Below are 16,143 nucleotides of genomic sequence, written 5' to 3' on the forward strand. Positions count from 1 at the left end.
AGTCTTAGAACATTTTTTCAAGTCAAGTCTAAAGTCATAAAATTAATGACTCGAGTCTGACTCGAGTCCAAGTCATGTGATTCGAGTCCACACCTCTGATTTCTTTCTATGTTCATTCATTTCTATGTTAAATCCATGCAGTATGTTAAAACAATTGGATATCATAGTTTAAAAAAAATTAAACAGCATTTTCTTTATGGGCACACAGTAAAAAGTAGAACCAGCAATCCGGTGTGATCAATGGATGCATTAGGCCACACCAAAACTACATGCACAATCCTTCGTACAAACATTTGACTGTCAATTTTGTGTTCTTACTGTGGAAACTGAGGGAAAAACACGTTAACAGTAATGACGTCTGAGATGGTCATTCATGTATGTGACTGTACCAAATGCTGTATATGCTGAATAGAACTAAAAGCTGAGTGAGTAATGGTCAAGGGATTACCTCGTGGCCGATACACAGACAAGCTGTTAGCCTTAGTTAAAACATCCTGTAACATGTAAGGCTGTCACGCTAAGTGAATTTTTAAATTGCAAATGACTATTCGTACCTCTAAGGAAAGACTTGTATATATCTGAAGGATGTTGAAACATTCAAAGCAGATTAACTGCTGATTTGAATGCAGATCATATTATGATGTTTTAGTGTGTTTTCCAAACTATGTAAAAAGTGCAACATTCACTAAGTAAGAGAACAATTTTCAATGCATCACTAAAGGAAATGCACATCTGCCAAAGGTCTTAGTGAGTAAGAACACTGGTGGATTTGGGGCTTCATCAAAGGACTCTGTTCCAAAAACAGCATGTTGTAATATGTCTGGATTTAGCACAGTCTTGGCCTGGTGCTTAAACACTATGAAAAGGAAGTGAGAGTTCAATGTAGTTCACACCATGATAAAATGATAGGGCACTTTAATACTTGTAGTCACTGATTCATGGCTCATGTAGCGGGAGGATAAATGTGTTACTCCAGCAGACTTAGCTGAATGCATGAAATCAGTCTCCAGTTTGGTAACTTGCTATGGATTTAGATTTGTTTTATATGGAGGAGGCCATGATGGAAACAAATTAAATGCTGGGACTTTATCTCCCTTCCGGTCTTTTTTTAAAAAAATTTTTTATACCTGTTGTTTATTTTTCTCCTTATAGGGGCAAACATATGTTGCTCAAGCTTTTCTACAACTTTGTGCATTCCCTCAGGAATTTTCTGACATTTGAGAATCCTTATATTTATGCTAATATTATTATTTCTTATATTGAGACAGTGATTGTTATCATCTCACTGATAAATTCAAAAACTGGAGTGAAAAAGTAGCTGAGCATGTATAGGAGGAATCAACAGTATTGAACAGGCCAATCACAATAGTTACGGCGTAGGTTTTAGATTTCCTGTTGAAGCATAAATCCACATCAACATTGTCCTCTAAACAAAATGTGTCAAGTTATTTTGGAAGGGTTTTTTTTTTGTTTTGTTTTGTTTTGTTTTCTTACTCGGGCTGCTCATGACAAGAACTGAAAGAGGACTTAAAATATCTCCAAGATGTCCAGCTGACAGATTGGCTTCAAATATGGAAGTGGACCCTGTGCAGTTGTTATGTCCATGAGTTCCCAGCAAAATGTCAGATTTTACAAGCATGGGATATCATACCAACATACCGTTTGAAATACTAATATTAAAGTAGTTGGACAGAGTCATCTGTTCTTGCAAAAGGACACAGGGCATAAGTACCACAATATCCTGCACTCGTGTCATAATTTCCTGTTGCATGTTTAACCCTTTTTCTATTAGTATCTGATCGCCACGGTTCGCTAGTTTTCAGGGTTTTCTAGTTGGCCATAGTACCTGGTACCAAGTGCTAAAATAGTACCTACTTGGCCACCGGTTCTAAGCGATCCAAGTAGGTACTAAAATGTGACATCGTCAGACTGCATGTTAGCGACTGGCTGGTCAGTGGTGTCACTCAATGAGTCATGAGAGTTTCTTTCTCATGAAAATCAAAACTGCCACACGAAAAGCCACAAACTGAGCAGTAGCTATATCATCGCTTTGACGGTCATCTTTGTTGTAGCCTTCGTGTCACATGCTAATTATGTCAAGGGATGCACGGATGGGTTGCTGTAACAATGACCACGCACATTATGTGGTACTCAATTGTAATAGAAAACCAGTTGAGTTTTGGCGAGCTGATCTGAGTAGGTTTTAATGGAAAAGGTCCTTTTGTTGGACCACAGTGTTTACAAAGGCTATAGTTAAATGCATCTCATAGCACTGCTGCACCTCAGTGATCATATCAAAATGTGTCTTTGTGGTGGTATAAACTTTGTGTTGGTTTAAGCTAAAAGTCCCGAGACACGTCTGGTTTAAATAGGGTTACAGGTCTGTAGGTTTTATAAATATTCAAATATCATGTTTTATGCGACAGGCATGGTGCACACCCCAAATACAATCAGCTTTCATTAACGATCATGATCATGATGAGGATGAACTAGAAAAGTAACTGACCAATTTATAAATAATCAGAATTAATCAGTTAATTGTTTTGTTCAAGTTTAGTGCCAAAAAAAACATAAAATAAATAGTATAAGTAAAATTAATTGAGTTTTGTCTCTTTGTTCCAGCGATGTTCACTCTCACTGAGATTGCATCCCTGAACGACATCCAGCCAACATACCGCATCTTAAAGCCATGGTGGGACGTCTTCATGGACTACCTGGGTCTGATCATGCTCATGCTGGCCGTATTTGCAATGACCATGCAGATCACCAAGGACCAAGTAGCTTGCCTTCCATGTATAGATAATGCAGAGGAAGCCTCAGGAACAAGCTCATTGCCCCAGCAGAGACCTGAGGATGTAACCTCATCCACCAGAGCCCCTGTAGGAACAACCATCCCACCGGTCACTAAGGACCTAACGGATGAAGCGGTCAGTAAGATTACTGCATTACAAGCCCCTCCAACAGGGGTCAAAACAAACCTGGACTTTCAACAGTATGTCTTTATCAACCAAAAGTGTTACCATGATGCCTTGCCCTGGTATTCCAAATACTTTCCATACCTCACCCTCATCCACACCCTCATTCTCATGGTCAGTAGCAACTTCTGGTTCAAGTACCCCAAAACAAGTTCGAAGATTGAGCATTTTGTTTCTATTCTGGGACGGTGTTTTGAATCTCCTTGGACAACAAAGGCTTTGTCTGAAACTGCCTGCGAGGACTCGGAGGAAAACAAACAGAGGCTGACCGGCACCTCTTCAGCACCAAAGCAGGTGTCTATAGAGGGGAACGATGACAGCACAAATGTGAGCCCATCCACACCCATGCTTGGGGTGAAATTTTCTGCAGATAAGCCTATTGCGGAGGTCCCAAGTAGCATGACGATCTTGGATAAAAAAGATGGGGAGCAGGCCAAAGCTCTTTTTGAGAAGGTGAGAAAATTCAGAGCCCATGTGGAGGACAGCGATTTTATCTACAAGCTTTATGTAGCACAGACCATTGTCAAATCTGTGAAGTTTATTTTGATATTGTGCTACACTTCAACCTTTTTAGCCGAAATAAAATTCACACATGAATGTAAGCCTGATATAAAACATTTAACAGGATATACAAAGTTCTTTTGTACACACAACATGGCTTTCATGCTGAGCAAACTGCTCGTCACCTATGTGGCATTGATAATGATCTATGGGATGACATGCTTGTACTCTCTCTTCTGGGTGTTCCGGCGACCTCTGAAAGAGTATTCGTTTGAGAAGGTCAGGGAAGAGAGCAGCTTTAGTGACATTCCTGATGTCAAAAATGACTTTGCATTCCTTTTACACATGATTGACCAGTATGACCAACTTTACTCCAAGCGCTTTGGCGTTTTTCTGTCTGAGGTCAGTGAAAATAAGCTAAGGGAGATCAGCCTCAACCACGAGTGGACATTTGAAAAATTAAAGCAGCTTGTCACGCGTAATGCACAGGACAAGCAGGAGCTGCACCTCTTCATGCTCTCTGGACTCCCGAATGCAGTGTTTGACCTCACAGATTTGGAAGTGCTAAGACTGGAGCTGATTCCTGACGTGAGGTTCACTGCAAAGGTCTCCCAGATGACCAGCTTGCAAGAGCTGCATCTTTGCAACTCTCCGGCCAAAGTTGAGCAGACGGGCTTTGCTTTCCTCCGTGACCATCTCCGCTGCCTTCATGTCAAGTTCACCGACGTTGCCGAGATCCCGGCTTGGGTTTATTTGCTTAGGAACTTGAGGGAGCTTAACCTAATTGGCAACCTGAGCTCAGAAAACAACAAAATGATTTGCCTGGAGTCCATGCGAGATTTGAGGCATTTAAAGACGCTATGCCTGAAGAGCAACCTCACAAAAATCCCCACAAACATAACAGAACTTTCTCCGCATCTGATTCGGTTAATGGTTCACAATGATGGTACAAAATTGCTGGTCCTAAACAGTTTGAAAAAGATGACAAATCTGATTGAAGTGGAGCTGCACAACTGTGAACTTGATAGGATTCCCCATGCCATTTTCAGCTTAACCAATTTACAAGAACTTGACCTGAAATCCAACAATATTCGAACCATAGAGGAGATCATCAGCTTCCAGCACCTCAAGAGGCTGACGTGTCTTAAACTGTGGCACAACAAAATAATCACCATTCCAGCCACCATCGGCCACATCAAGTCTCTGGAGGCTCTCTACCTCTCTCACAATAAACTGGAGACCCTCCCTGCTGCCCTGTTCACTCTGCCCAAACTGCGACACTTGGAGGTGGGCCACAACTCCATCTCGGTGCTTCCTCCAGATGTGGGTCTCCTCCACAACCTCCAGCACTTGGCCATCAACTCCAACAAGCTGGAGGGGCTGCCCAAGCCTCTGTTCAGATGCACCAAGCTTAAGGTGCTGTGTCTGGGGCACAATGCGCTCACGATGCTGCCAGAGGCTGTGGGTCAGCTAGTCCAGCTCACTCAGCTGGAGCTCAAAGGAAACTGTCTGGACAGACTGCCTGCCCAGTTAGGAAATTGCCGCCTGCTGCGCAGAAACTGCCTAATCGTGGAGGACCATCTTTTTGACACACTGCCCGTGGACGCTAAAGAAAGTATCAGCCGAGAAACCTTTTAGCACAAAAGCCACCTAAAAAGACGGATGGCTTCAACCATTATTTTTGTATTGTATTATCCATGCATTTCTTGATTAGTATTTTTAGGCTGTCTTAGTTGCTTCTGTTTAAATACAGCATAAGAAAACAGAGCTTTTGTTATTGCGAAGTATGTATCTAATGCAACATTGTTATTATGCTTTTTTGATAGCGTTGAGATATTAAAAATCCAGCTTCTTTGTATATTATTCTATAGACCAAAACCATTTCAGTGGCACATTATATACATTTGTCATTATTGTTTTAGGTACTCAGGTATAAATGTAACCATTGGGAACAATCTTTTTGCCTTAACTGCTGCTATTTGTTTGTTGTCGTTTTTTTTTACAGTGAGGGCTTTCACAAACAACAGGACAAAAATTAATAATTTATGATTTCTTGTCAGATTTCTTTCTTTTTGTGTTGAAACTATCAAGGTACTTTTTAACTTGTTGAAATCAAGTAGCCAGTGTATTTTTTTTTTCTTCATACCTATGTAGCCGAAAGAATTTGAGTTGTAAACTCAGGTGGAGACCAGAAATGAACTTTTACCCCACTGTAGTAAAGATTGTATATGAAAGCCTCCAGTAATTCATTTGCACATTGAAACCCTAATGATGTAAAGATTGGTGAATGTCCTGCTGAGAGAACTAATAAAAGGGAAATCGGTTGACTAGCTTTTGAAACCATGTTTTGAAGTGTGATTTGAATCTGTTGTGTTGAGCTACTGGTCCCACATGTCACAATCATGTAAAGATGATGAAATCTGCCTTCATTCTTGTCAATGTACTTCTGTGTAGGCCTGATATACGTGTTCTTCAGAGCTGCTGTACCACCTTGATGAGCCTCTGCTCAAAGTTCACATTTTTTATTGTACAATAAAACAACAGTCCAGATTAACGTCTAATGATTATCGATCGCCTTCAGGTTCATGACACTTGCTGCTGTCCTGTAGTGAAATCTGTAAGTTTGGAGATTATTCTGTTAAATATGTAAGGTGGATTAACAACATTTTAAAACTGTATCATTGGAAAATGAACAGATTTTCTTTCAAAATTTACTTTTTTTCCCCCCACTTGTTTCCACTTTCATTGTTCTATTCTTGGACTTGAGTCACAGTTCAAAATGATCCTTACACTGGGCCTTGGTACAACTTCCTGACTTCAGCCTATAAAACCATCATCAAACTTTGTTCTAACTGGTTTTAAATAGAAGCTTCAATCAGCAGTCAGTCTGGGAGTGTTTTCTTAGCCGACCATGAATTGTGTAGCAGAAATCAAGACTCATCAGAACAGGAAATGTTTTTCCAATTTTCTTTTGTGTGTAAATTGTGTGTAGACTCTGTTTTCTGTTCTTAGGTAAAAGGAGTGGCACTTAGTGTTAAGTTCTGCTGGTGTAACCCATCTCTTTCACAGATGTGCCTTGAAGGTTGCTCTACTGCATACCTCGGTTGTAACGCTTGACTTCATGTCAGCTCATTCTCCTCCATCCTCTGGCACCAATAACCGTGCCACGATCAAAGTCCCCTATCTTCCCCATTCGGTTTGCTTAACCATGTCTACATGAATATACCACAGGTGTATCTATTTAAAAACAGTATATACTTATAATTTTAAAAATAAATAGAATTTTAATACACTTCAAGTTTGTCACTGGCTTAAGTGTTATATTGACACTAAACATGCTTCTTATTGAATATGGTGTTTGATCATCCCTTTTTTTTTAACCCCCTGGCATAAGTTTTTCACACTAACAAAGCTCCAAAAAAACTTCCCAAAAAATACAAGCTAATAGCAAACTCAAGTGTTTGTGTTTAATCCAACAAACCAGTAGGGAGATAAACCTTTTAAGAACAGTCTATGATTTATTTGAAGTTAATTTGGATTTTCTTTCTGACCTGGCTCACACTTGTTTCTGTTTCTTGTTGGATTCGCAGCAAAAAAGATCATGGCTGCAAACCTCCTGATTCTAATGGAGCTGTCTTGTATGAAGTACATCAGTTTCCTCTCACAGTTATTTCAGGTTAATTAGTGATTCTAAAATGGTACTCGTAGATGTGAGTGGTTGTCTGCCTCTCTGTGTTAGCCTTGTGAAGATGGACAGTCTGCCCACTGTTTACCCATCTCTCACCCTGTGACAGTCCCCACAGCCCTGAAAGCAGTTAAGAAAATGAGCACAGGGACAGCAGAAAATATACAGGAAGAACTAAAAATATTAAGGGTGGCTCGTTCTCAGTAAGTACTTCATTCCAGCATTTTATTATACCCTTGTTTGTTTCACTCTACATTTTTCCTCCTGGAAAAACAGTTTTTTCCCCCTCCACCCTTTTCTGCTTCCTGTCTGCAGCAGAAACTCAAGAAAGATTTAAAACGTCCCTTAAGGGCTTGAGTACAAAGGCCCCAGAGTCACGGCTCTTTTGTTAATGTTGCCAAGAGACAACTGACAATGTTACATTGACCTCAGCAGTTCCCAAGTAATGGTATGATCCCAGTGTACTCTCCAGTGAAGTTAACTGAGTTCAAATAATGTGTTTTTAGTCATCCGATGTCTAAAAGTTAATGACTGATAAAGTAAATGTCTTGAGTTCCTCCATATCGTCATGCACGAGATATTTTCTGAAATGTGAATCCTATCAGACCGTTGAGAAGCAGGGGCTAGATTTGGTGCTGCACTGCAGACAAGTAACAATGTGTTTGATTCCTCCAAAGGAAGAACAATAACAGCACTGTTTCTAGGTAGGTCTTGACCAGATTTTTCTGAGAATTATGAGAACACACCTGTCCTTGAGATATCCTCCTCTGGAACTAAACATGCCCGCATGTAGTGTCATGTTTCTGTCTGCCTGTGCTGACACACATTCACACATTCAACAAATTCTTTCAGATTTCACACTGCTGTCTGTTTAATCCCCTGTTATTATCTGTAAGTTTTTCTTAACTTATAAACACTCAAAGAATTCAACATTGTGCATTCATCTATATATAATTAGATGAGCAAGCAGTCTACAAGACCCTACTGAGGTCCTGCTTGTTTTAATAGACTTAAACACAGTTAATACTGGAACATTTTTAAACTAATCAAAAAAGGAGATTTTGTTTTAAAGCTGTGTTTGACAAATGACAAAAAATTAATATGCACAGAGAACGTGTTATCTTCAGTAGGCTATGTGTTCAGTACACCTGTATAAGACGTGCGACACTGAAACATCTGAATGTAGTTGTACTTCTTTATAGAGTTAAAAATAAATTGAATTCAAATTGATATCTTCTTTGGGGAGCATTTTGAATTTCTGGTGACTGTAAAGACAATTTCAGTACAGTAAAATCATTGTCTCGCTGGAAGCAGTTGTCAGACAATGGGTACACTGTGTTCATAAAGGGACAGAGATGAATTAGCAACAACTGTGCCAAGAAGATTTCCCCACATTTTCTTTTTACGTTTGTTAGCCACTTGGCTGTGATAGTAAACAGTAGACACTGATGTAGCTTACTGAATCTTTTGGACTGTGTTCAGCACAATATTAATTAGTCATTGTCAGTTGCTGATTTGTCCTATTTGCATACTATGCATACTCTCGCTCTCTCTCTTCATATATATATTTGTGTGTGTGTGTATGTGTATGTGTGTGTGTGTGTATGTGTATGTGTGTGTGTTTATCTTGTTAAATTCAGTATGGTTCCAATAACATTTTTTACAGTAAAATATGTTAATGTACAATCCTTAATATAAGGAGGCGGGGTGGGGGGGTGCCAGAGGGGGTGTTCGCCCAGGGCACCAAACAGGCTAGGACTGCCACTGATGGCTACATTGACTTTCTGGTATGTGATTGACTGATTACACATTTTTGCCCATGAGCAGTTGATTAGAAATGCTTATTCGGGTATCAGGTGAATGTAAGTTATTATGAAAGGGTTTTTACCTCTCGAACCCACCTAAGGTCGGATCAGAATGAATGTGATCCATGAATCGATCCATTCTCTGCTGCACTTTGCTACCATCTGTCGGCTGCTCTAGGTATCATCTAAACAACCTTTTAATAGGCGAACCAGCTTTAGCTTTACCAACAAAGCATATCCTCTATTTTTTTTTTTTAAATAATGAACCGTCACAATGTGGAAACGTTTCAGGCCCAGGCAAGAAGCAAAGGAGCTACTTCAGGATTTAATAAAATGCCGACTACACGGTATGTGGAGTCTGCACTCTTTAAACGGGGCTAAAATTGTTATTTGGGAAAGTTTCTGATTTACAACCTACATTAAGGTGCCTGTTAATTCAATTTCGGACTCAGTTTTTCTTTTGTCGAGTGGGTGTTAACGGTGCAAGCATTTAATTCTACCAGCTAACGGTGCATAAAGCTTTGTTGTCAACAAATTGTTGTGAGTCTAGCTGTGCAGCTAAAGCTAATAGCAGGAATGGCTAGCCGGTGATACATTCAGTGTTAAATGTTGCGTTTACGTGCGTTGACGTTTTATGCTTATTTTTGTTTCATTCGATGAACAGAGTACCCCAAGACTTTATAGATGCTATGAAACGCATATCGGGAGGACAACCAGACATGGCTGCTAACACTCAAGCAGCACAGAAAGGTACAGGTAACCTCTATGCATGCAAGAACGAACACGCACACGCGTCCTCACAGAGGTGCTTTATTACTCTTTAGCTCAACGCTTCCTTTGTCTTTGCGTCGCAGATAACCACTCTGCAAATACAACTGCTGTTTTTGTTTACCTTTTGCCTGATTTGATTAATTTCTGAGTCTAATACGTGTCTTTGAATTATAATGAAAAAGATTTCAGGAACTAGGGCAGTGCAGACGTCACCTCGTGTCTTTTAAAAAAAAAATAAGTTACACACAGCAGAATCACAAGTTCATTAGTAATCAATTACACCTAGAAAACCCAAAATGTAATGTCCCCATATGAGAACGCAGAGGCTCTGAAAGTTACCGCTCACTGGACATTTTATCAGGTACACCTTAAAAGCACTTTTGCCTTCAGAGCTGCGTTAATCCTTCATTGCACAGTTTCAATTAGGAGTTGGAAACATTTCTCCAAGATTTTTCTCCGCATTGACAATGTAGTGTCAAATAGTTGCTTCGTACTTGTCGGCTGCACATCCATGATGTGAATCTCCCGTTCTGCCACATTGCAAGGCTGCTCTGCTGGATAGAGATCTGGTGACTCCGGAGGCTATTTGAGTACAACGAACTCATTGACTTCATCAGTAATCAGACTAACTAGATTACATATCTGGAGGCATGTATTCTCTGAACATACGTTGCCTTCATTTTTCATTTTTATACTGCAGCTTCATCCTCAGTTGACAAATGGAAGTCTTCATTCAAACCAATCGGTGATGAAGATGAAGACTCTCAGGACAAAAGCAGCACAGAAAAGTGAGTTGTGTCTCCTGTAGCCTCGGTCAAGGCTGGCCCACATTTGAGGCTTCATATTTTCATGTAGCGAATTAAATTGTAGAAATAGTGTCTGTCTGCCCAATGAAAGTCAAAACATTTTGTTTAATGTGTGAACGTTCAGTCATTGTTCCAAAAAAAAAAAGAAGAAAAAATTAATTAATCCTTCTTACTCTCATCTTAGGACTGGGCTTTATGACCCTTACAACCCTTTGTCGTCAGACTCTGAACCTGAGATGCCACCGGACCAAGACCACAAACTCTCCCCACCCACTGAGGATAACAGTGTGGAGCGTCAGTGTTTAACTTCAGCGAGAGACTGTCCTGAAGGCCGACACTGGGGCTCAACCTACTCCAAACCAGGAAGCGGACCTCTAGACAGAGGAGAATTTGGCACTGGAACCAGACCTATAGAAATCCCAGGTCTCAGTCCAGGAATTAGAAAGCATGAACAACAGATTTATAGCCCAGAAGCTGAATCACTGAATTGTTCAAGCTTTGGCTCCTTGAGTGAAGTATTGGGCCAGAGAGGTGGCACCCCTGACAGGCGTATTCACAGCTCCTCCACCCAACAGTGTCCTGTGCCTTATGGACAGAGAACCAATGGGGAGGAGACGATAACAGTACCAGGATATAAGATGGAGGTATAGATTTTGAGAATAAAGAATCATTTTTATGCAGTTTGGCTACTGTGGTTCAACTGAATCCAGTGTGATAACCGATCCTTTCTGTCCTCTTTAGACTATTAGATTATCCCCACCGAGGTCACAGGACTATCAGCATCAGGTGGGCTATATGAAAAAAGGTAATGGTAGCTGGGTTACCTTGTTTGTCTCACCATTTCAAATTAACAGCAAGAAATGGCTGAAAGGACTAGATGCTTTAATCACGTCACATTGTCTGAGTAATTCTCTGTATTATATTGTTCTACAGGACGGGACCAAGACCTACCTTCTACAAAGGTGACAAGGAACATGCGCCAAACTGTGACTTTGGAAAAGTAAGCACTGTTCCTTCTGATGTCAAGTTGACAAAGTGAAATCACATGTCCTCTCACCATGTACTCTAATACAGTTTAGTTAAAATGTTGCAGGTCAGTCTGTAACTTTGCCAGTGTTAATAATCTGTCAGACGCACTGAGTCCAGCTGAGTTTGCAGAATTAGTTTTTGCTGCAGCTGAAGTTTGTAATGCTGGAAGTATTCATAGTGATGTCAGCATTTTGGCCGCTTCCATGTTGGTTTTATAGAACCAGAAGTAACCATATTTGTACAAGTGCACAGAAGCAAATTCAGTTAGTAAGCTGACGAAACGTTTCTCCCACTGAACACGCTAATTATACTTTGTACCTCATCCAGCTGAAGGACCAATAAGCTCAAGTCACGTCATCGTGAGGGATCCATCCCTTCACAAACAAAAGCTTCTCTACTCCCTGAGTGTTCAGAATTTATTCAATTTTTCATATAAAGCTCATCAAATAGGTCCTCGCCCGAAATGTGCTCAAGGTCTAACCACATTCGGCGTTGACCTTTTAATTCGCATTATCTTGTGTAATACAGCCAACTAATAATAGACCTTTCTCTCTTTTTCTGTACTTTACACACATCACAATAACCTGTGACTTGTGAGTCACGGGTTTTTGCAGTAAGCTCGATGAGCTGCGGCATTGAAATTCTGGTTTCGGTACCACGCTGTAAACATGTTCATTTTCTTGCTAAAGCTGGAACTACAGTTTGGCACTTCCACCTTGGCTTCCTCTTTCACCCCTGAAAGTTACCACAAGACGTTAATACGTTAAACCTGATTGACTAAACTCTACAGCTCTACTGACTAAAGCCCTGCTAAGTCCTGATGAATATGAGCTGTAACGTAAAAACAAATTAACTTTCCTTATTACACAGACCTGTTCCTATTTTGTTATGTACATTTCCATCACAGCAGTTTTGTCGCTCTTTTGTATATGTTAGGAGGCAAGAGACTCTGAGTTACCTCAGGCAGTGCATGTGTTGTAAAGACATATTTAAAATAAGCAATATGTAGCAGATCAGTTGAAGAGTGGGACTGAAGCACTACGCTGATATGGTTGTTTCAGATGCTGCTTTATATCATAATATTTCCCAGGTTTGACCTTTTACCTCCTACTGGGGCAGTCTGGATTAGTTAATGCCCAAATATTTTTAAATTGCCCAAATCATTTTTCTTCTAGAACGCCCATCACTTGTGACCTTTGTGAGGTTGAGCTTGCCAATGGGCAGGAGCTGCAGGATCATTTGGACAGCAAATGTCACTGGGACACCCTGGAGCATATTCAGCAGAATAATAAATACGATGACGTAATGATAGCGTTCCTTCAGGTACGATCACTGACAGAAACGGTAAAACGAATTTCCCAGTCATGTATTCTGGCTTCTGTATCATAAGTTTGCACTCTGCATGTACTATAGATCCATAGATAGATGTCCAACAGATCTTTTCTTTTTTTGCAGGAAGTGATGCTGTATAAGAGCCATTATTGTAGCCAAGCGGTAGAGGACAACGCTCTTCAAAGTAAATACATGTTTTGAAATGAAAAGTCATGATGTTCATGACAGACTAAAAAAGAAATACTTTCATCCTACTCACCCCTATCGTGTTGTCAGCTCTACAGGAAAATAACCACATGACAAAGGTGGAAATGTTTCATTGTGCTGCTTGCAAAGTTTACATATCCACATCTGTTGCTGAAGTGCAGGCTCACATCACCTCTGAGGAACACCTCTCTCGCACAAAGGTAATGCTGCTGTCCTACAAGTGCAACAACACAGATGTGTTTTCATTAAATATCCTTTTTGTTTACTGTGATTGTTTGACTTTCCCGAAGGAGTTTGAAGTGCATAGGAGACATGCTTGCCTCAGCAAAGCAGAAGCCATGATGAAGGAGCTCAAACCACAGTTTGAACACTTCCTGAAGGTATTTTGCAAGAGATTTCCAAACTATCTAGAGTGTACACAGTGTGCTGGCAGAGCTGCTTAACATTAATCTACCAAGCCAAAAAAAGCAGCTGGGGCTTAGACTTTTAATATTTAAACAGTCGTTTTTACAAAGTGGTTATTTTGACCAAATATTTTCTTAAGTTGTCCAATTGTGGACTAAGTGTACTCAAAATTCAATCTTCTACATGATGCTTCTAAAATGAGTACCTGAAGCTATCCAGTGTTTGGACAATAATAGGATTTTGGTAATTTTGCCTCTGTTTAAGATGGCAGTGGAGTTTGAGTGAAACTATGAAGATCTGCGGTTTCAAAGGTTTTAACAAAAGTATTGTGTCCTCTTTTTAGAAATTGCAGACATTTTCAAGAGGCTCAAAAGTAACTCGACAATTGATTGACTAGGAGTTTCATGGCCAGTTTTGAGGCCTGTTTACTCCATGACAAATTAACCAGGTAAAAGATCTGGAGTTGGTCTCAATTGTTGCCTTTTGTAGGCTGGAATTCTAAATATGAGGTCCAAAGAGTTATCAGTGTTAGAGACGGAGGGCATCTCTTAGGGTGCCAAACAGAAATAAACCTTTCAGAGTGTCAGAGATATACAGATAACATAACAAAAGGAGAGTGGCTAAATCAACAGTCTGTCTTTCCTTGGTTTAAAAAAAAAAACCCAACCCTCTCATGTAGTCAAAGCTAGTCAGGCAATGAAGTGAAGAAAGTCTGATATCAAAATTCATCTTGTAAATACAGAGGATTTGCAACAAGGTGCACACCACCGGTTACGGTTAAGAACAGACAGGTTAGAATAAACTTTGCCAGAAGTAGTCTGCACAGTACTGTAGAAGGTTAAATTTGCGGTTTTGTTAATACTTATTTGTAGCTTCCACACCAAAATTTGATACATAAAACCCCCCCGACTTGAATACAGAAGTAATTTGAAAAACATTAGCTTGCTTCTTTGTCTTTTATTTAGTACAACTGGAAATAAATCTTTTGACAGATTAAACCAACATGAACTTAAAGAACAATAATGGGAAGAGAAATATACGGGCAAGGAGAGAAACAGCTCATCCAAATCAAATGTGGTTGTTGTAGTGTTAAGATATGGGGATGTATGGCTGCCTGTAGTTTTTATTGATGAAATACCTACTGATAGAAGTATCAGGATGAACTGTGAAGTGCACACGGCTATACGCTCTGCTCTAATTTAGACAAATGCTGCCAAACTGCTTAGACAGCATTAGACAAAAGCAACCCAAGAGTATTAGTCACCTGATCTCAAAACAACAAAGCATGTTTTTCAGGTAAAACTGACAACAAACAGGTAAAGACCCACAATTAAGCAGGATCTGAAGGCAGCTGCTGTAAAGGCCTTGTACAGGATCTCAAGGGAGGAAACAAAGTATTTGAGGACGTCCATGGGTTTCTAGACTTCAGGCAGTCATTGAGTACAAAGGATTTTTATCCATGTATTAAAAACAATCTTTATATTTAGAGTTTGTCCAGTTACCTTTGAGGCTCTGTAGATGGAAGTCTGTGTATGAAACTGGTTCTATTTCCCAAACACTTGAGGCATAATTTTTGTTAAACCTAAGCTGAAAGTCTTCACTTTATATTTGGGCCTGGTATCCTTATGTTTCTATACATTTATCCAGGATCTCTGGGCTACTTGGATCTTAATCAGTTATACAGATGTCATCTACTGCATGATGTATTTTGATATTTTTAAGTAATATGAGACTATTGGGTAGATGCGAATGATTTTTTTTTTACTTACCAAATTTAATGAGTTCAAACTTAGTACTAAAATGAATTGGCTATTTTTTAAATAAAGATAAAAATCAGTTCTTAATGGGGGACAGTTCATATGCAGAAGATATTCATGATTCATATGAGTTCAAATAAGTAAAATATGTCTTATTAGTGTGTAGGTAAGTGCAGGGAATGTAATCTTCTGTCTTGCAGAGTTAACTTTAATGCACTTTTGTGTGAAGTGAGACATCAAAGCCAAATTGAAACGCAACATTGTACATAAAAGCATAACTTTATCTTTATGTATCAAGTGAAACGTAACTGAAGCCATAAATCTTATTAATGCATTTGTTTTCACTCTCCGTACACTAGCTCGATTAGTAGAAGCAAATGATAGCCTGCAGAGCTAGGAGTAATTACTAGTAATTAAAGTGTGTGCACTCAGCATGTCTGGAGCTCTACAGATGTAACTAAACTAATTCTTTTCTTTCAGGGTGGCAGCCCATTCGAATGACAGAACTTACGTGATGTTGTCATGAGACTGTTTACACTGAGATACTGCGGATGAAGAGCAGTCGACTTTACTCTTCATTACCACACAAAACTGCTGTCCCAGTACTCGTGTCTAATGCTGACAGACATGCTGTTGTGGGCCTGTGAACACAATGCAGCTTTTCTTTGTTTATATACGGATTCCCATTTCTCATCTGCCTTGCGTTGCACTGACTACAGCTGCTCCCAGACGATCTCCATCTGGGTGCTTGTAGAAGGTTAAACTTGCAGTTTTGTTAACACTAATTCTTTGTACCGTCCACATCAAAATATGCTACGTTAAAAAACAAAAACAAAACATGAATGCATAAATAATTTGAAAAATGTCAGA

At 39.7% G+C, this 16,143-nt stretch overlaps 2 protein-coding genes across 2 annotated transcripts in view; both read left to right on the top strand.

The window, feature by feature from the left end:
• lrrc8da (leucine rich repeat containing 8 VRAC subunit Da) overlaps positions 1-6,130 on the top strand; it is an 11,672-nt gene extending 5,542 nt beyond the window's left edge. Inside the window, exon 2 of the mRNA XM_005721003.2 lies at positions 2,623-6,130. Within this exon, the coding sequence (XP_005721060.1) occupies positions 2,625-5,114 (2,490 nt within the window). The 5' untranslated portion in view covers positions 2,623-2,624 and the 3' untranslated portion in view covers positions 5,115-6,130. The remainder of the gene's footprint in view (positions 1-2,622) is intronic.
• Positions 6,131-8,921: 2,791 nt separating this feature from the next.
• On the top strand, positions 8,922-13,948 carry LOC102200988 (uncharacterized). Its single transcript, XM_005721002.1, has 12 exons — positions 8,922-8,948; positions 9,258-9,313; positions 9,631-9,716; positions 10,438-10,525; positions 10,728-11,187; positions 11,285-11,348; positions 11,477-11,543; positions 12,748-12,895; positions 13,028-13,088; positions 13,181-13,311; positions 13,402-13,491; positions 13,860-13,948. Exons 2-12 carry the CDS (start codon positions 9,300-9,302, stop codon positions 13,911-13,913), a joined length of 1,263 nt encoding a protein of 420 aa, XP_005721059.1. The 5' UTR covers positions 8,922-8,948; positions 9,258-9,299; the 3' UTR covers positions 13,914-13,948.
• Positions 13,949-16,143: the final 2,195 nt, after the last annotated feature.

The sequence above is a fragment of the Pundamilia nyererei genome, unplaced genomic scaffold, assembly GCF_000239375.1.
Source record: "Pundamilia nyererei isolate P.nyererei 1_Seehausen unplaced genomic scaffold, PunNye1.0 scaffold00004, whole genome shotgun sequence".
In the NCBI taxonomy this organism is placed as follows: domain Eukaryota; kingdom Metazoa; phylum Chordata; class Actinopteri; order Cichliformes; family Cichlidae; genus Pundamilia; species Pundamilia nyererei.

Bases quoted from the DNA above. Each gene is read 5' to 3' on its own strand.
- LOC102200988 (XM_005721002.1), top strand. The intron at 11,188-11,284 runs GTATAGATTTTG...TGTCCTCTTTAG, and splicing joins TACCAGGATATAAGATGGAG to ACTATTAGATTATCCCCACC. The intron at 11,544-12,747 runs GTAAGCACTGTT...TTTTTCTTCTAG, and splicing joins CAAACTGTGACTTTGGAAAA to AACGCCCATCACTTGTGACC.